Here is a 14185-nt window from a genome sequence, read left to right on the forward strand (position 1 = left end):
ATAGACATTGCGCATGCGTTAGGTGTTAGGTTTATTTTCTAGTTAGTTTAGGGAGTTACGGGGCTCCAATAGTCAGCGTAAGGCTTCTTACGGCTGCTTTTTGTGGCGAGGTGAAAATGGAGTAAGTTTTCTCCATTTTCGCCACGTAAGTCCTTACGCTGCATATTGGATACCAAACTGCGCGGGTTTGGTATACCTGCCTATGGCCCAAAAAACTGCGGGCGACGGCAGAAATATACGCGCGTAACTTCTAGGTTACGCCGTATATGTGATACCAAATCCGCGCAAATATTGGCGTCGCCGGCTTTTGCGGGCGACGATTTATATCGGATCGACCCCCTGATGTTTTAAAAAAATATATTTTGAGGAAAATTCTAGTCTATTAATCCATAGGTTATTTATCCTGAAATAAGTTAATTATGTAGCATGAGGCTGTATATTAATGGCTGGAATGTTTAATTTTTAATTGGCAAATGCAATTTCCTTAATCCCACTACAATGTTATGTTCTCCCAGAGATTTCTATAACGTTATTTTGGGGCATTTTTTCTATCTAGAAGATATTATCACAGATTCTTGTTTTTGCATTTATCAAAACTGTGAATTTGTGTCTAAAGAGTTAACTTATTCACAGCAAAAATGTTCTAAAATAAAGTTGAGAAAAATACCTTAATACCATTGTTTCTCTGCAAATCTATGTACACAGAATCAACCATTTAAGTTTCAACAAGTTCAATGAATAGAATATTGTGGAATAGATATGCACAAGGAACTGTGTGGTTGAAGGGGGGACAGGCAGTAACAAAGGAAAGTGATACCTATAATGTTATTGTTTAAAATTAAAAAATATATATTTTAATTGTTTTAATTAAATTAATGATTATTTTCTCCTTCAAATTAAGTATAGCAGAGAAATTTTCTAAATATGAATAATTAACCTATTAAACTGGAGATAGTTCACTTCAAAATCATTTCATAAATATATTTCTATCTGTATTTCTAATAGTATATATATATATATATATATATATATATATATATATATATATATATATATATATATATATATATATATATATATATATATATATATATTAAATCTAGAAAAGATAGAAATAAGAGAAAAAGAAAATGATAGAGAAGACAAAAAGGATTCCCTAGCCAGCACTTTTCCTATTATTTACCATCTATAATTTAGAGATATGACCCCCAAGGGAGTAGCAAAATCAAAAACAAAGCAAGAAATCAAAAGTGCACATCTATAGTATCAAAAAGTAATGCTTTATTAACTACCTTAGTCTAAGACACAAGATCATACTAGGTATGCCCTAACTATAATAAAATAATACAAACATATGGCCATAGGAGAAAGAAACAATTAAAGTTTAGTACATCAATCTAACATATATATTTCATAGTCAAAAAATATGTGGTGAAATCAAAGAGAGACACTTAGATGAGAGTATAGCTCTCAGTAGGATTATCCCAACATTATGACACACCATATATATGACTGTGTACCTGTATATGAACTGCCTAAATATATGAAGTGACTACATTTGCATGAACTGCTCTCCTAACAGCATTACTAACTTGCAGCTTATAACGATCATATTACAGCCAAATGTGGAAAAAAAGTTGATATATTCATCAATGCATGAACTGCCTTTACTAATAAGCGATTATATTTGCATGAACTGCTTACATAACAAGTTACTAACTTGCAGGCTACATTGAATTTCAACTGCTACATCCACGTGCATTATTCATTTCACATCAGTCTTTTAGACATATATTTGCTAAAATTGTGCTGAATTTTAGTCTGTTCCTTATTAGGGGTAATTTACCTAGGACATATTTTTTGACTATGAAATATATATGTTAGATTGATGTACTAAACTTTAATTGTTTCTTTCTCCTATGGCCATAGGTTTGTATTATTTTATTATAGTTAGGGCATACCTAGTATGTTCTTGTGTCTTAGACTAAGGTAGTTAATAAAGCATTACTTTTTGATACTATAGATGTGCACTTTTGATTTCTTGCTTTGTTTTTGATTTTGCTACTCCCTTGGGGTCATATCTCTAAATAATAGATGGTAAATAATAGGAAAGTGCTGGCTAGGGAATCATTTTTGTCTTCTCTATCTTTTTCTTTTTCTCTTATTTCTATCTTTTCTAGATTTAATGAATCTTTTGATTCCCCCTTACACCCTTAGACACAGATATTAGTGGTCCTAGGTTTTCCTACAATACTATATTATATCAGGTGGTCCTTTGAGCTAGTTTGCCTGAGCCCTTGAGATATATATATATAAATATATATATAACCAAATCAGTAAGATTCTGAAATAACTATAAAACTATTCTGAAAAGTTATAATTCTAACAATGAAATCTTCATCTGGTTGTAAATATTAAGATTATAACAACCAGCAAGACTGAGGGGCCAATTTATCAAGCTCTGTAAAGTCTGCTGATCCATAACTTTTCCGCCTGCTCTGAGGCCGAGGACAGAAATCAACCAAATCGAATACAATCGGGTATGCTGTCAGCATTTATTGATGTGCAGCGGACATGATACACTACATCGTATTATGTCCGCTCGCACTATGTTAAATATACCCAATAGTCTTTACGCAGAATACCTCAATCAAACTTGAGTCTTACTGACCAGTGATTAAAATCAAAATCAACCCTGCTATCAAATACAATTTTACTTACATTATTTAGTTGGTTTTCAAACTCCATAGTTACTGGCATTATAAATTCTCTAACATTGATTTTTCTTCTTGTAGAACAGTGGAAAACATCGAGGCCAGCAAACTCCCCATGAAGCTAAAACATATAGACCAACAAAAATAGATCCGAATTTACCAAATATACATAATGTAGTGTTTTAGCATACTAATAAATATAATAGCAGATATACTAACATTTTGATCAAATATCTGCTTTTTAACTTTTTTTTAATGTATAAAAAAAAATATCACATATCATGATGCAGATTGAAAGATCATTTCAGTAACCTGCAGATACAGTATTAGAAATATTCAAGTTGCTCTACAATGTTTAAACTACAAAATATATTTTCAGTATTGTTAAAACTGTGTGCACTGAGTTGCAGAGGAAAATGAAATGATGAATTGTTACTATCCACTAAATAGTATCCTCCCTCTATACAAGTATATGGTATATGTTGTTTTTGTATAGATCTAATCAATGCTTGAATACAATAAACAGATATGGGTTGTATATAAACATATATCACCCATTTTTTAAGATGTTATATTTGGACCCAATAAATGGAATGAAAAGCAAAAGGTTTTCACTTCTAATCAAATGAGTGCTTCTACTGAGCTGCTGAAATAAATGGTGAAAATATATAAAGGTGTGAGCTATGAAAATTGTATTTAAATTTGGTTTAAGCAACAACAACAAAATAGCCGTATCAAACGAAATAGAAAAGTCCTTATAGTCAAACATTTTTTAAACAAATATTCTAGTATTTTTTTCTAATTCAGATCACTAGGTTTTAAATTTAGGATCATTGGATGAATTTTTATTTACTTTTTAAAATCTTCTACATGGTGCAGACTAGAGCTCTGATGTAGACTACAACAAACAATAATACAGAGGGAGTATGTATCAGTATATTTGATAATTTTTATGGTTATCTTATGTAAATGATACTGGGACCATTGGAATGCACTTAAATTAATGTTTGTACAACATATTGTAAAAGACTATACCTGAATGCTTGTGCAACAAATATTGTAAAAGACTATACCTGAATGCTTGTACAACATATTGTAAAAAACTATACCTGAATGCTTGTACAACATATTGTAAAAGACTATACCTGAATGCTTGTACAACATATTGTAAAAGACTATACCTGAATGCTTGTGCAACAATATTGACTTTAGTGAATCAAGGTCCATAAGTGAATCACTGCCTTAGATACTGAAAGATTGAGGGTATCTAAATGTGTTTTTTATGCTTTTACTAAATTATTTTTATTATAAAATCTCAAATTTACAATACTATATATGTTGTTCAGTAACGGTTTAAAAATATATACCATAGTGTGTTTAATGAGACTATTTAAAAGAATAGAGTTACAAAATGAGATCAGTCTTTCCTATGAAACATTAAAAAAAAATTATAGACTAAACTAAAATGAACAAAAACATGTTGTGATCCTTTTTGTTTCATAAAATACACAATTATAAAAAGATCTCAGAAAGCCACGCGTGATTGTTGGCTGGAATAATAATATAAAGACTTTTCTGAAGAAACAGGTATCATCCAGTAATATACAAAATAATTCAAAATCTTATCTAAATACATTATGAAAAATAAAACACATACAAAGAAGGCAAATATTCCACAATTACATATTTCAACATAAAGAAAACTAATGTGGAGGGTTTTAAGATTAAAGGGATATAAAACAGTAAAAACATGCTGGACATAATGATGTATTCAATGCAACGATTAGCCTTAGAATAATATGTAGATGTATTTTTTACAATTATAGTAGCTGTTTAAATATTAAATACATAAGTGTAAATGGTTTAGTTGCTATAAAGTACTTTAGTTTCTATAAAGAAATGGGTGCTGACATGTTTAAAATAGTTTTCTATTGATCTCTGTCTTCTGCTGAGAACAAATTAGGGACAGATATAAATCAGGCAGTAAAGTAGAATTTTGTGTAAACAGGGCAGTGTGTAAACCCTGTTAATATGAAGAAAAAGCTTTTAAAATTAAAACTAATATACCAGTATCAGGTGTGCACTTCTTACTAATACTCATTGGTTTATAGGTATGTCCTACCAATACTCAATGAACATTAGCAGGAACTACCTATCCAACCAATGAGCATTAACAGGAAGTACATATCAGCCAATGAGTATTAGTAGGAAGTACCTATTAACTAATGGGGATATGTAGGGCGTACACAATGATGCAACTGAATTAGTTGCCATTTTTAATTTATGATGTTTTTATGTCAAAAAATTATACATAAAAAAACATGTTTAGATAATAAATCCAATTTTACAATACATCTGATATATTGATAGTAATTACCTGAGATGATGTCACTGCCCAAAAGTATGGGTTTTTCTTAAAGTGTACCAGCTGGCTTATGTAACATTTGTTATTTGAATCAATATTTATTATGCTGTGTCTGTCTATCAATGGTGGTAGATTAAACCTTGTAGAACCTATTGACTGAATATCCTTTTGAGAGTTTTGATGTACATTAACCTGGATCTCCAGTAGGCTTGTACTGATATTAAATTGAAGTTCATTGTTCATTGTGATGTATTTCTGGAGAAAAATACAAAAAAATGAAATATTAAAAAAATCTTCACAATTACAAAATAGATTGCCAAAATAGGAAACAAACGGCACAATATTTACATTAATTTGAAAAGCAAATAAAAAAAAATAACTAATAAAAACAACTTACCAGCATCAAATCACTAATGCTTTTCATTCCATCCAGTATCACATAGTTATTTCTTTCTGAATAGTTGTAAGATATTTCCATTGCTTTAGATATCAATGAGATTAAATTCTCAGACAATGTTCTATCAAGCAAGACTGCTTTATGGTTTACAGGCTCAACATACTCTTTTACAATAGTCTTTACAGCATTTATTATGCATGTTACACTATCCGTAGTAATCTAGTTGAGGGGAGAAAAAAAAACACCATTTATTGATGTAAAGGGTTCCACACCCAAGATCGAGTCACAACTGGCTAAGCAAAAATACATTCCATTTTATCAGTAAAAACAACACAGAAAAGAGCATTGCATATAAAGGATCATTTTATAAATCCTTAATAGATAAAAAAGGAAAAATAAACTAGCTTATCTGATGGCAATGTCATTGCATGTAAAGTTTATGGTTACATTGCATTATTTTCCATTCTGTTATTGCATACAAAAGGGTAGAATACTCTAATCATCTATCAATATTAGGACATCTCAGAATACATGTGTAGGCAGAAGACAATTCCAAAAACAGGGTAAAGCCTGTGACGAAACGTGTGTCAGGCACTAGTCACCCTGCTCCTGGAGTTGTAACTTGTATTTTTTTTTATACATTGTGTTTTATGGGTGCACAGCTCTCACAGGAACCTGAAATAATAACAGATCGCCACTCCATATATGAAAGAGTCATCGATAGATAATAGTATAAGGATAGTTACCCAGGTTTTGCTTGCTGGAATTGTAATTTGCTATGGAACACTTGTTTTTGTTTTTTTTTTTATTATGGAGCAAGGTACTGTTTTTTGAGTTACCTTGTTGTTAAGTGATTTTATATTTTATTTTTATTAATTATAATAAATGCTAAGTTTTAAAAAAAATGTCCCACAAAGTGAAAGGGTTTTGCTGTAAATTATAGTGATGTATTATTCCTGTAAATCTGAGTGTTTAAGGATGATTAACCCTCTTTTATTTTGAAATTAAATTATTTGACATCTAGCACCAACAATTATTAGGTAACCAATTGTTGGTATTTTATACCCTAGCTGGTTACAGATACAGTACTGTACCCACAATTCATTTAACTTGTTTTGATTGTGCTGATGGCAAGATAATTAAAAAAAAATGTTTGTCATATTCAGATTTAACCTATTAGAATTTTATAGGAGATTTCTTTATTGGTTAAATCCAGGTAAGGTCACCTGATTGGCCAGGCTATCTGCACTGCAGTTAATATGCAATGCAAATTCCCTACTATAGGTTAGAGAAACCCACAAATGAGTTAAAGTGATGGTAATTTTGTTTTTCTCTTTTAAAGTATGATTCACATCTTAACTCAAGAAATGTCTTTGGGTCTTGAAATGCCATTGTATATGTAAGTCCTACAAAGATGCCCATCTGGTCTTATAATGAGGCTTCAATGATACATTGCCTACATCTAAAATACACTTGATCAACTGTATTTTCAATATTCACATTTAAAATAAATGTTGTGGTTGTGGATGTATTTTGTGTGAGGTTATTCCTTGTTATTGAATATTAAAGGGACATTAAACCCAAACATGTTCTTTCATGATTCAGACAGAGAATAACATTTTAACAAATATTCAAATTTACTTATTTTATCTAATTTGCTTCATTCTTTAGCTATCCTTTGTTAAAGAAATAGCAATGCACATGGGTGAGCCAATCACATCAAGCAAATATGTGTAGCCACCAATCAGAAGCTACTGAGCCTATCTAGATATGTTTTTCAGGAAGGAATATCAAGAAAATGAAGCAAATTAGATAACAGAAGTAAATTAGAAAGTTGTTTAAAATGGTATTCTCTATCTGAATCGTGAAAGAAAAAATTGGGTTTGCTGTCCCTTTAAGTTAAGCTTTATCTTAGAGAAAAAGATCTACAAACCAGCATAGCATGACACCTATGTTAAAATACAAAATAATCACTGATCATAAATTGACAAGGACTGGTCAGAATTTCTTTTTTCTCGTTATTGAATGTTGCAATATATTTTTATATTATAAGTAATCATTAGAATATAGCATTAAAAAGTAGTTGTCTCAAGCAAATATAATATTTCATTATAGCTATATCTCTAGCATTTTCAACTAAGAGGACATTACTTATTTTTACCTGTTTGGTTTTATTTAAAAGGTCTGTTAGCATTGAAGTGATATCTGTAACTTCATCCTGTAATAAAACAAAATTAGAATTTAATCATTTTTAATCATTATATAAAATGAAATTGTGATTTTTTTTTAGAATTTTTAAATACATTGGTCCACAAAACACTAATATTATATACAGAAACTTGTGCACTTTTCACAGAGGAAAGCATTTCTATAGTGTAAGGCCCCATACAAAATACCAGACAAATTTTCTCTGGCCAAAATATGTTTTAAAATGTATTAATCTTGTCAGATATATATGCCACACTAGGCAAGCAGTGCATGTATGTTTGTTCCCTTAGCCTTAGCAAAGTCCCTAAAGGTCTTTGACATACAATGCAAGACTGAAAAGGGGCACCATAGCCATAAAAGCTTGCCATATGGAATGCTGCACACCCTGGGTGCATCCTTATTAAAGGGACAGTATACACTCATTTTCATATAACTGCATGTAATAGACACTACTATAAAGAATAAGATGCACAGATACTGATAAAAAATCCAGTTTAAAACTATTTAAAAACTTACTTAGAAGCTCTCAGTTTAGCTCTGTTGAAAAGGTAGCTGGAAAGCCCACTGCAAATGGGAAATAAGACACTCCCCCCTCCCCCTTCTTTTACATATGAAAAGACCCTTTACACAAACAGGAGCAAGCTGGAGAAGGTAGCTGACGGTGTTCTCATAAAACTTTGGGGCTTGGTTAGGAGTCTGAAAATCAGAGCAATGTTATTTAAAAAATAAGCAAAATTATACATTAAAAAAAAATAAAAAAATTATGGGCTATATAAATAGATCATCTACAAAACATTTAAGCAAAGAAAAAATGAGTGTATAATGGCCCTTTAAGTCTATGTGTGCCTTTTAACAGTACACTTTTAAACTATATCAATCAGATCCTACCCTAAGCACATGAAAACCCTAAAATACTAGATAATTCTCATCTGAACAAGGGACAAGCTAAACCAACGTGTTTTTATCTTACTTTTGCCATTCTCAATAGGGTGCAGCTATATCTCTTTTGCTGCATCTAGTAAGGGATCAATATCTGGTTGTCCCCATCACCCATAGGAAGACAAATACTTATTTAAATGTGCCAATGTCTTGAAAACAATTATAAATATTAGACAGGTTGTATACTATTATTAAAGTAAAGGTGAAATATTCAGTAAAGTATATATATGAAACATTTAATCACATAAGTTATCAATGTACAGCTAGTGAAAGCAAAATCCAACCTTTATGTTTATTTAACATATAATACCCAAATTCAGTTATGATAATTTTAGTAAGTTTTGCTAGAAACACAAAAAAAATCAACTATCAAAGTAAAATATTAATGAATAGAAAATGTATCAAGCTAGACCTATTAAAATAGCCTTGAAGCAAAAAAAAAAACAAAAAAACAAAAAACGTATAATTTAGTAAACAACGTGAGTGCATATTAGTTCAACTGTTTTTGGGGAAGAAATATGAATGATTTGACTTCCACTTAGGGATATCCTTAAAATCTAGTCTGTTTAATGCCCATAAAGATTATTGTTGCACAATCCATGATTAGACTATCATTCATATAGTATACCTGGTCTTGAAAGGGTAAACTGCATACAGAGGATATCAATGAATTTCTTAGTTTTCTTTGAAGTTTTCTTTGAAGATCAAAAGGATCTTTGCTTTCTTCTGTATATAACCGATTAAGGACTTCTGTTACCAACACAACATAATTTCGAATCTCAATGTGATTTCCCATCAGTAAAAGTGTAGAAAGATTCTTTAATCCATTATGGTACCTTTAAAGAAGATAAAATAAAAAAACAGAAATGTTACATTTAAGGACATAATATATATCCTTGGAAGCACACTGGAAAATTATTAAAGAAAACCAATAAACTCTAACACCCATCCAAAAACCTTTTAAAATTGAATAGACTTCTAGCAGCTTGAACAAGCCTTACATTGTGCCTGATTTGTTTCAACATATTCAATGGCAGCAAATCAACCAACATATTCCATTACAATATATTTGTTTATCCTGTTTTATTCCCCTATATAACCTGCATCTCTTGGTTGGATCTGCAGGATTGTGGAAGCTGTGGTAAATCAGTATAATAAGCTGTGGTAAGCCAGTATAATAAGCTGTGGTAAACCAGTATAATAAGCTGTGGTAAATCAGTATAATAAGCTGTGGTAAGCCAGTATAATAAGCTGTGGTAAGCCAGTATAATAAGCTGTGGTAGGCCAGTATAATAAGCTGTGGTAAGACAGTATAATAAGCTGTGGTAGGCCAGTATAATAAGCTGTGGTAAATCAGTATAATAAGCTTTGGTAAGCCAGTATAATAAGCTGTGGTAAGCCAGTATAATAAGTTGTGGTAGGCCAGTATAATAAGCTGTGGTAAGCCAGTATAATAAGCTGTGGTAGGCCAGTATAATAAGCTGTGGTAGGCCAGTATAATAAGCTGTGGTAAGCCAGTATAATAAGATTTGGTAAGCCAGTATAATAAGCTGTGGTAAGCCAGTATAATAAGCTGGGGTAAGCTAGTATAATGAGCAGCCAGGAGCAGCAGCAGAAAGTAAACAATATGAATAGCAGGTGAGTCTTCCATGGTTTGAAAAGGACAAAAAAACAAGAGATAAAAAGTGAGTGGATCACAATTTTTGTACAACCTTGTATAAAAAGGGGCTTTAAAAAAAAAAAAAAAGCATCATATAGTACTGAACTGAGTAGGGTTGAAAGACTCAAAAGCAATTCATTTGTTTGGGATACTGGAATGATAAAGGACTAATGATTTGTGAGGGAGATTTCTGATGCTGGAGCCAAAGTTGAAAGGAAAATAAATGATGGCCAAAAAATACTCAGGTGATGTAAAATCAAGCAAATAGGGGCTGAGGTAAATACAATAGGTACCTAGATAAAGTATGGGGAATGGATTGTGTATTAAAGGAACATCTGAAGTGTTAGCATATTGTAATCTTAATGTGATCATAATGTCACTCCCTAATTTCAGCAACTCTGAAATGCCTCATGTAGCAGTAATACCAAATTTCGGTTAGGGGTTAGGCTTAGGGATAGGTTTAGGGGTCAATGTTACAGTTTGAGAAAGAGGTTAGTGTTTAGCAAAAGACTTACGTGTTGTCATCCAAAGAGTTAATTTGTATAGGCAGTGTTAGTTAACACCATGGTTGATAGAAACGGCTGCATCACACTGTATTTTTTGGCCTCCAAGAATTAACAAGACATTGCAATTGTAGGAGCATAAGATTGAAAAAAGTTAAAGTAGCTGTAGTGTATATAATTAAACACCCAACTCCATAAACTGCTCAGTACCACCACAGTGCTGCTTAGACTCCACCTTGGTGCCTTTTACCCCATCCCGAAGGTGCTGAGGTCCAATCCCCCAGAATCTCAGTCCCAAAGGTTAAAACATCATGCATTTTATTATGCACAGTATTTATTATGAAGGGCATCACTTATAATAAATATACTTACAAATCCCACTCTGGCATGGTTCCTGTTGTATTCCTGGCAAAAATGGGTAACACAGTAACATTTACTGGGCATTGCTGGGTTTTTGATCCAAACCGATTTGTTATTTCCATGAAAATAGTAACTAAAAAAACAAAAACAGTAAAAAAGCATGCCATATTACTTTCAAATAAAATATTTTTGAAAAGGTAGTCATTTTTGTTCTCAAGCTATTACATGTTTAAATTTGCATTTATCTTTAATTCATCATGAAATTGTTCTTTTCTAAACAGGTTTACTATTATATTGTTATTCAATATGTCATAAATGTATTAATTAAGCTGTTTTTATGACCATTTGAATACCTCCTTATGTTATCATTTATATCAAAAGTTTGAGTTTACAATTTGTGGTTTCAATTATGAACTAATAAAAAGGCTGAGCTTAAAATAAAACAACTTCATTGTGCGAGGAAACATAATTATTTGATCTAGATTTGACTTATGTTTGCTTTGTGAAAAAAATGCATGTGCACAAGTAGTAACAGGTCAGTCTCTGTCCCATAATGCAACGGGCAGACATTTACTATAATAGCTTGGTGATACAGTTCCAGTATTCTTCCTGCCTCCAATTTGTTACAGGTTGTGTAGGGTAGATGCATGTAAGTATTTAGAAAGTGCAATTAAACCACATGCATAGCGTGCAGTCAATGAACTGGAAGTGATTTATTAAACTTTATTCATCATTAACATGTTCATTTAAAGGGAAACTAAACCCAACTGTTTTTGTTTGTGATTCAGATAGAGCATGCAATTTTAAAAAACTTTCTAATTTACTCCTATTAACAATTTTTCTTTGTTCTCTTGCTATCTTTATTTGAAAAAGAAGGCATCTAAGCTAAGGAGCCATCCAATTTTTGGTTTAGGACACTGGACAGTACTTATTTATCCACCAATCAGCAAGAACAACCCAAGTTGTTCACCAAAAATGGGTCGGCATCTAAACTTACATTCTTGCTTTTCAAATAAAGATACCAAGAGAATGAAGACAATTAGATAATAGGAATAAATTAGAAAGATGCTTAAATTTGCATGCTCTATCTGAATCACAAAAGAAAATATTTGGCTTCAGTGTCCCTTTAAGTATGCAAAGATACATAGAGAAAAAAAAGCATAAATTTACAATGCCTTCTAAATAAAACAAAATAATCAGAAAACATTTCCTAAGTTAGAGTTAATTATAAGGTATTAAGATATTACCAAAGACTTTTACCTCTATAAAATTCAGCTGGGTCTCCGGAAGGTAAACTAAAATAATACTCATTGTCTCTTCCTTTATACAATATCTTCCTGGAGGATCTTCCAGTTTGGTAACTAAATTCATAATGAAGGTCCTAGCCAATAAATAAATAAAACAAAATAAAACACAGTAAATTGCTATCTGTCATTTAATGTAGTCTACTCCATTCAAAAATGTTATTTAAGAAATAAAACATATATACAATGTAAATATGTTACTCTACCTATAATGCAAAGGGAGGGTGATTCATCAATTCAACATGTAAAGCCAACAAATTCCAATGCTCATTCTTTACCTCACAATATACAATACAAAAAAATTGATTGTATAGCGGTAACAGTTTTTTTTCATGCTCTCTACGTTTTGGCGTCCTGGTTTTTCCCAAGTAGCAGTCTCAGTTGTTTTTTTTTCCACTTTTTGTTAAATTTGTGCTTTGACACTTCATTATAAGTATCCAAGGATATAAACAAACTATCATCTGTTCAAAGGAGGGCTAGTAAATATTACATAGTCTAAAAAGTAAAACTTACCAGTAAAGGCTCAATAACCTAACTATGTATAGCCCAAAGGAGAGAAGGGAAAGAGGTGGTTGACTCATGGAATAAACTTCCATTAGAAGTGATAAGGACAAACACTTTGGGTGACTTCAAGAATCCCTGGGATAAGCATAAGGCTATCATATGAACTAAATATATTTACACTTTTAACACTTTTTGGCAGACTTGTTGGGTGTATGGTTGTATGGGTTGGGAAAATGTTTATGATTCCATACACAAATAATTAATCAATATTGCTTAGTAGAGAACATATATACACAGTATAGTTATATAGTTATGTATATATATATATATATATATATATATATATATATATATATATATATATATATATATATATATATATATATATATATATGTATATGTATATATGTAAAACCATAGAATTCAAAGAGGGTGTACTTTCTATTTCACATGACTATATATAGTGTACCAAAATACTGTCAGATGTATGTAAAAAATATCTGTTTATGAATAAATAGAACACATTCTGCTATATGAAGAACATTGGAATGTGAAATATTCTTATTTTCATGTTGGTTAGCGCACTTGAGAATATGAGACCGGGTTAGGGGTTCCCCCCCCCCCCCACACTTTTTGCTCTATTGACTTCTATTGGGAATAGGTTTTTACGCACTCAATATTGTAAGTTCGGCTTTTTACACTCGCTGGGTTAGCACACAACCAAAACAGTATTTTTTCCACTTTTAATACAAACGCAACCCGGTGTGCACAAAAATCTTACTTCTAGCGTAGTTAACATTCAAGCAGGAGCGTTAAATAACACTCCATTTGTAATCTGGCCCTATATTACTTAGCAACCATTATTTCTAAGTTTTTTTCACTAGTAGTTACTAGAATCCAAGGGGTCCATTTATTAATGTGCGGACGGATATGATCCGATATAGCGGATCATGTCTGCCGCATATCGATAAATGCCGACAGCATAAGCTGTCGGCATTTATCATTGCACCAGCAGTTCTTGTGAACTGCTGGTGCAATACATCCCCCCCCCCCCAGATTTGCGGCCAATCGGCTTCTAGCAGGGGGTGTCAATCAGCCCGATCGTATTCGATCGGGTGGATTGCTATCTGCCACCTCCGAGGTGGCGGACAAGTTAAGGAGCAGTGGTCTTAGGACCGCTGCTTCTTAACTTCCATTTCAGTCGGAACTGAAGCGGAGTGGTTTGGAGGCA

The 14185-nt window shown here is 31.9% G+C and overlaps 1 protein-coding gene across 1 annotated transcript in view; it reads right to left on the bottom strand.

Annotated features, from left to right (window-relative positions):
• Positions 1–14185, bottom strand: part of LOC128661512 (polycystic kidney disease protein 1-like 1) — a 199675-nt gene that overhangs the window by 101727 nt on the left and 83763 nt on the right. Inside the window, 7 exon segments of the mRNA XM_053715762.1 lie at positions 2722–2835; positions 5092–5334; positions 5477–5695; positions 7638–7694; positions 9252–9459; positions 11159–11279; positions 12407–12527. Of these exon segments, the coding sequence (XP_053571737.1) occupies positions 2722–2835; positions 5092–5334; positions 5477–5695; positions 7638–7694; positions 9252–9459; positions 11159–11279; positions 12407–12527 (1083 nt within the window).

This window comes from Bombina bombina, chromosome 5 (assembly GCF_027579735.1).
Source record: "Bombina bombina isolate aBomBom1 chromosome 5, aBomBom1.pri, whole genome shotgun sequence".
Lineage (NCBI taxonomy): Eukaryota > Metazoa > Chordata > Amphibia > Anura > Bombinatoridae > Bombina > Bombina bombina.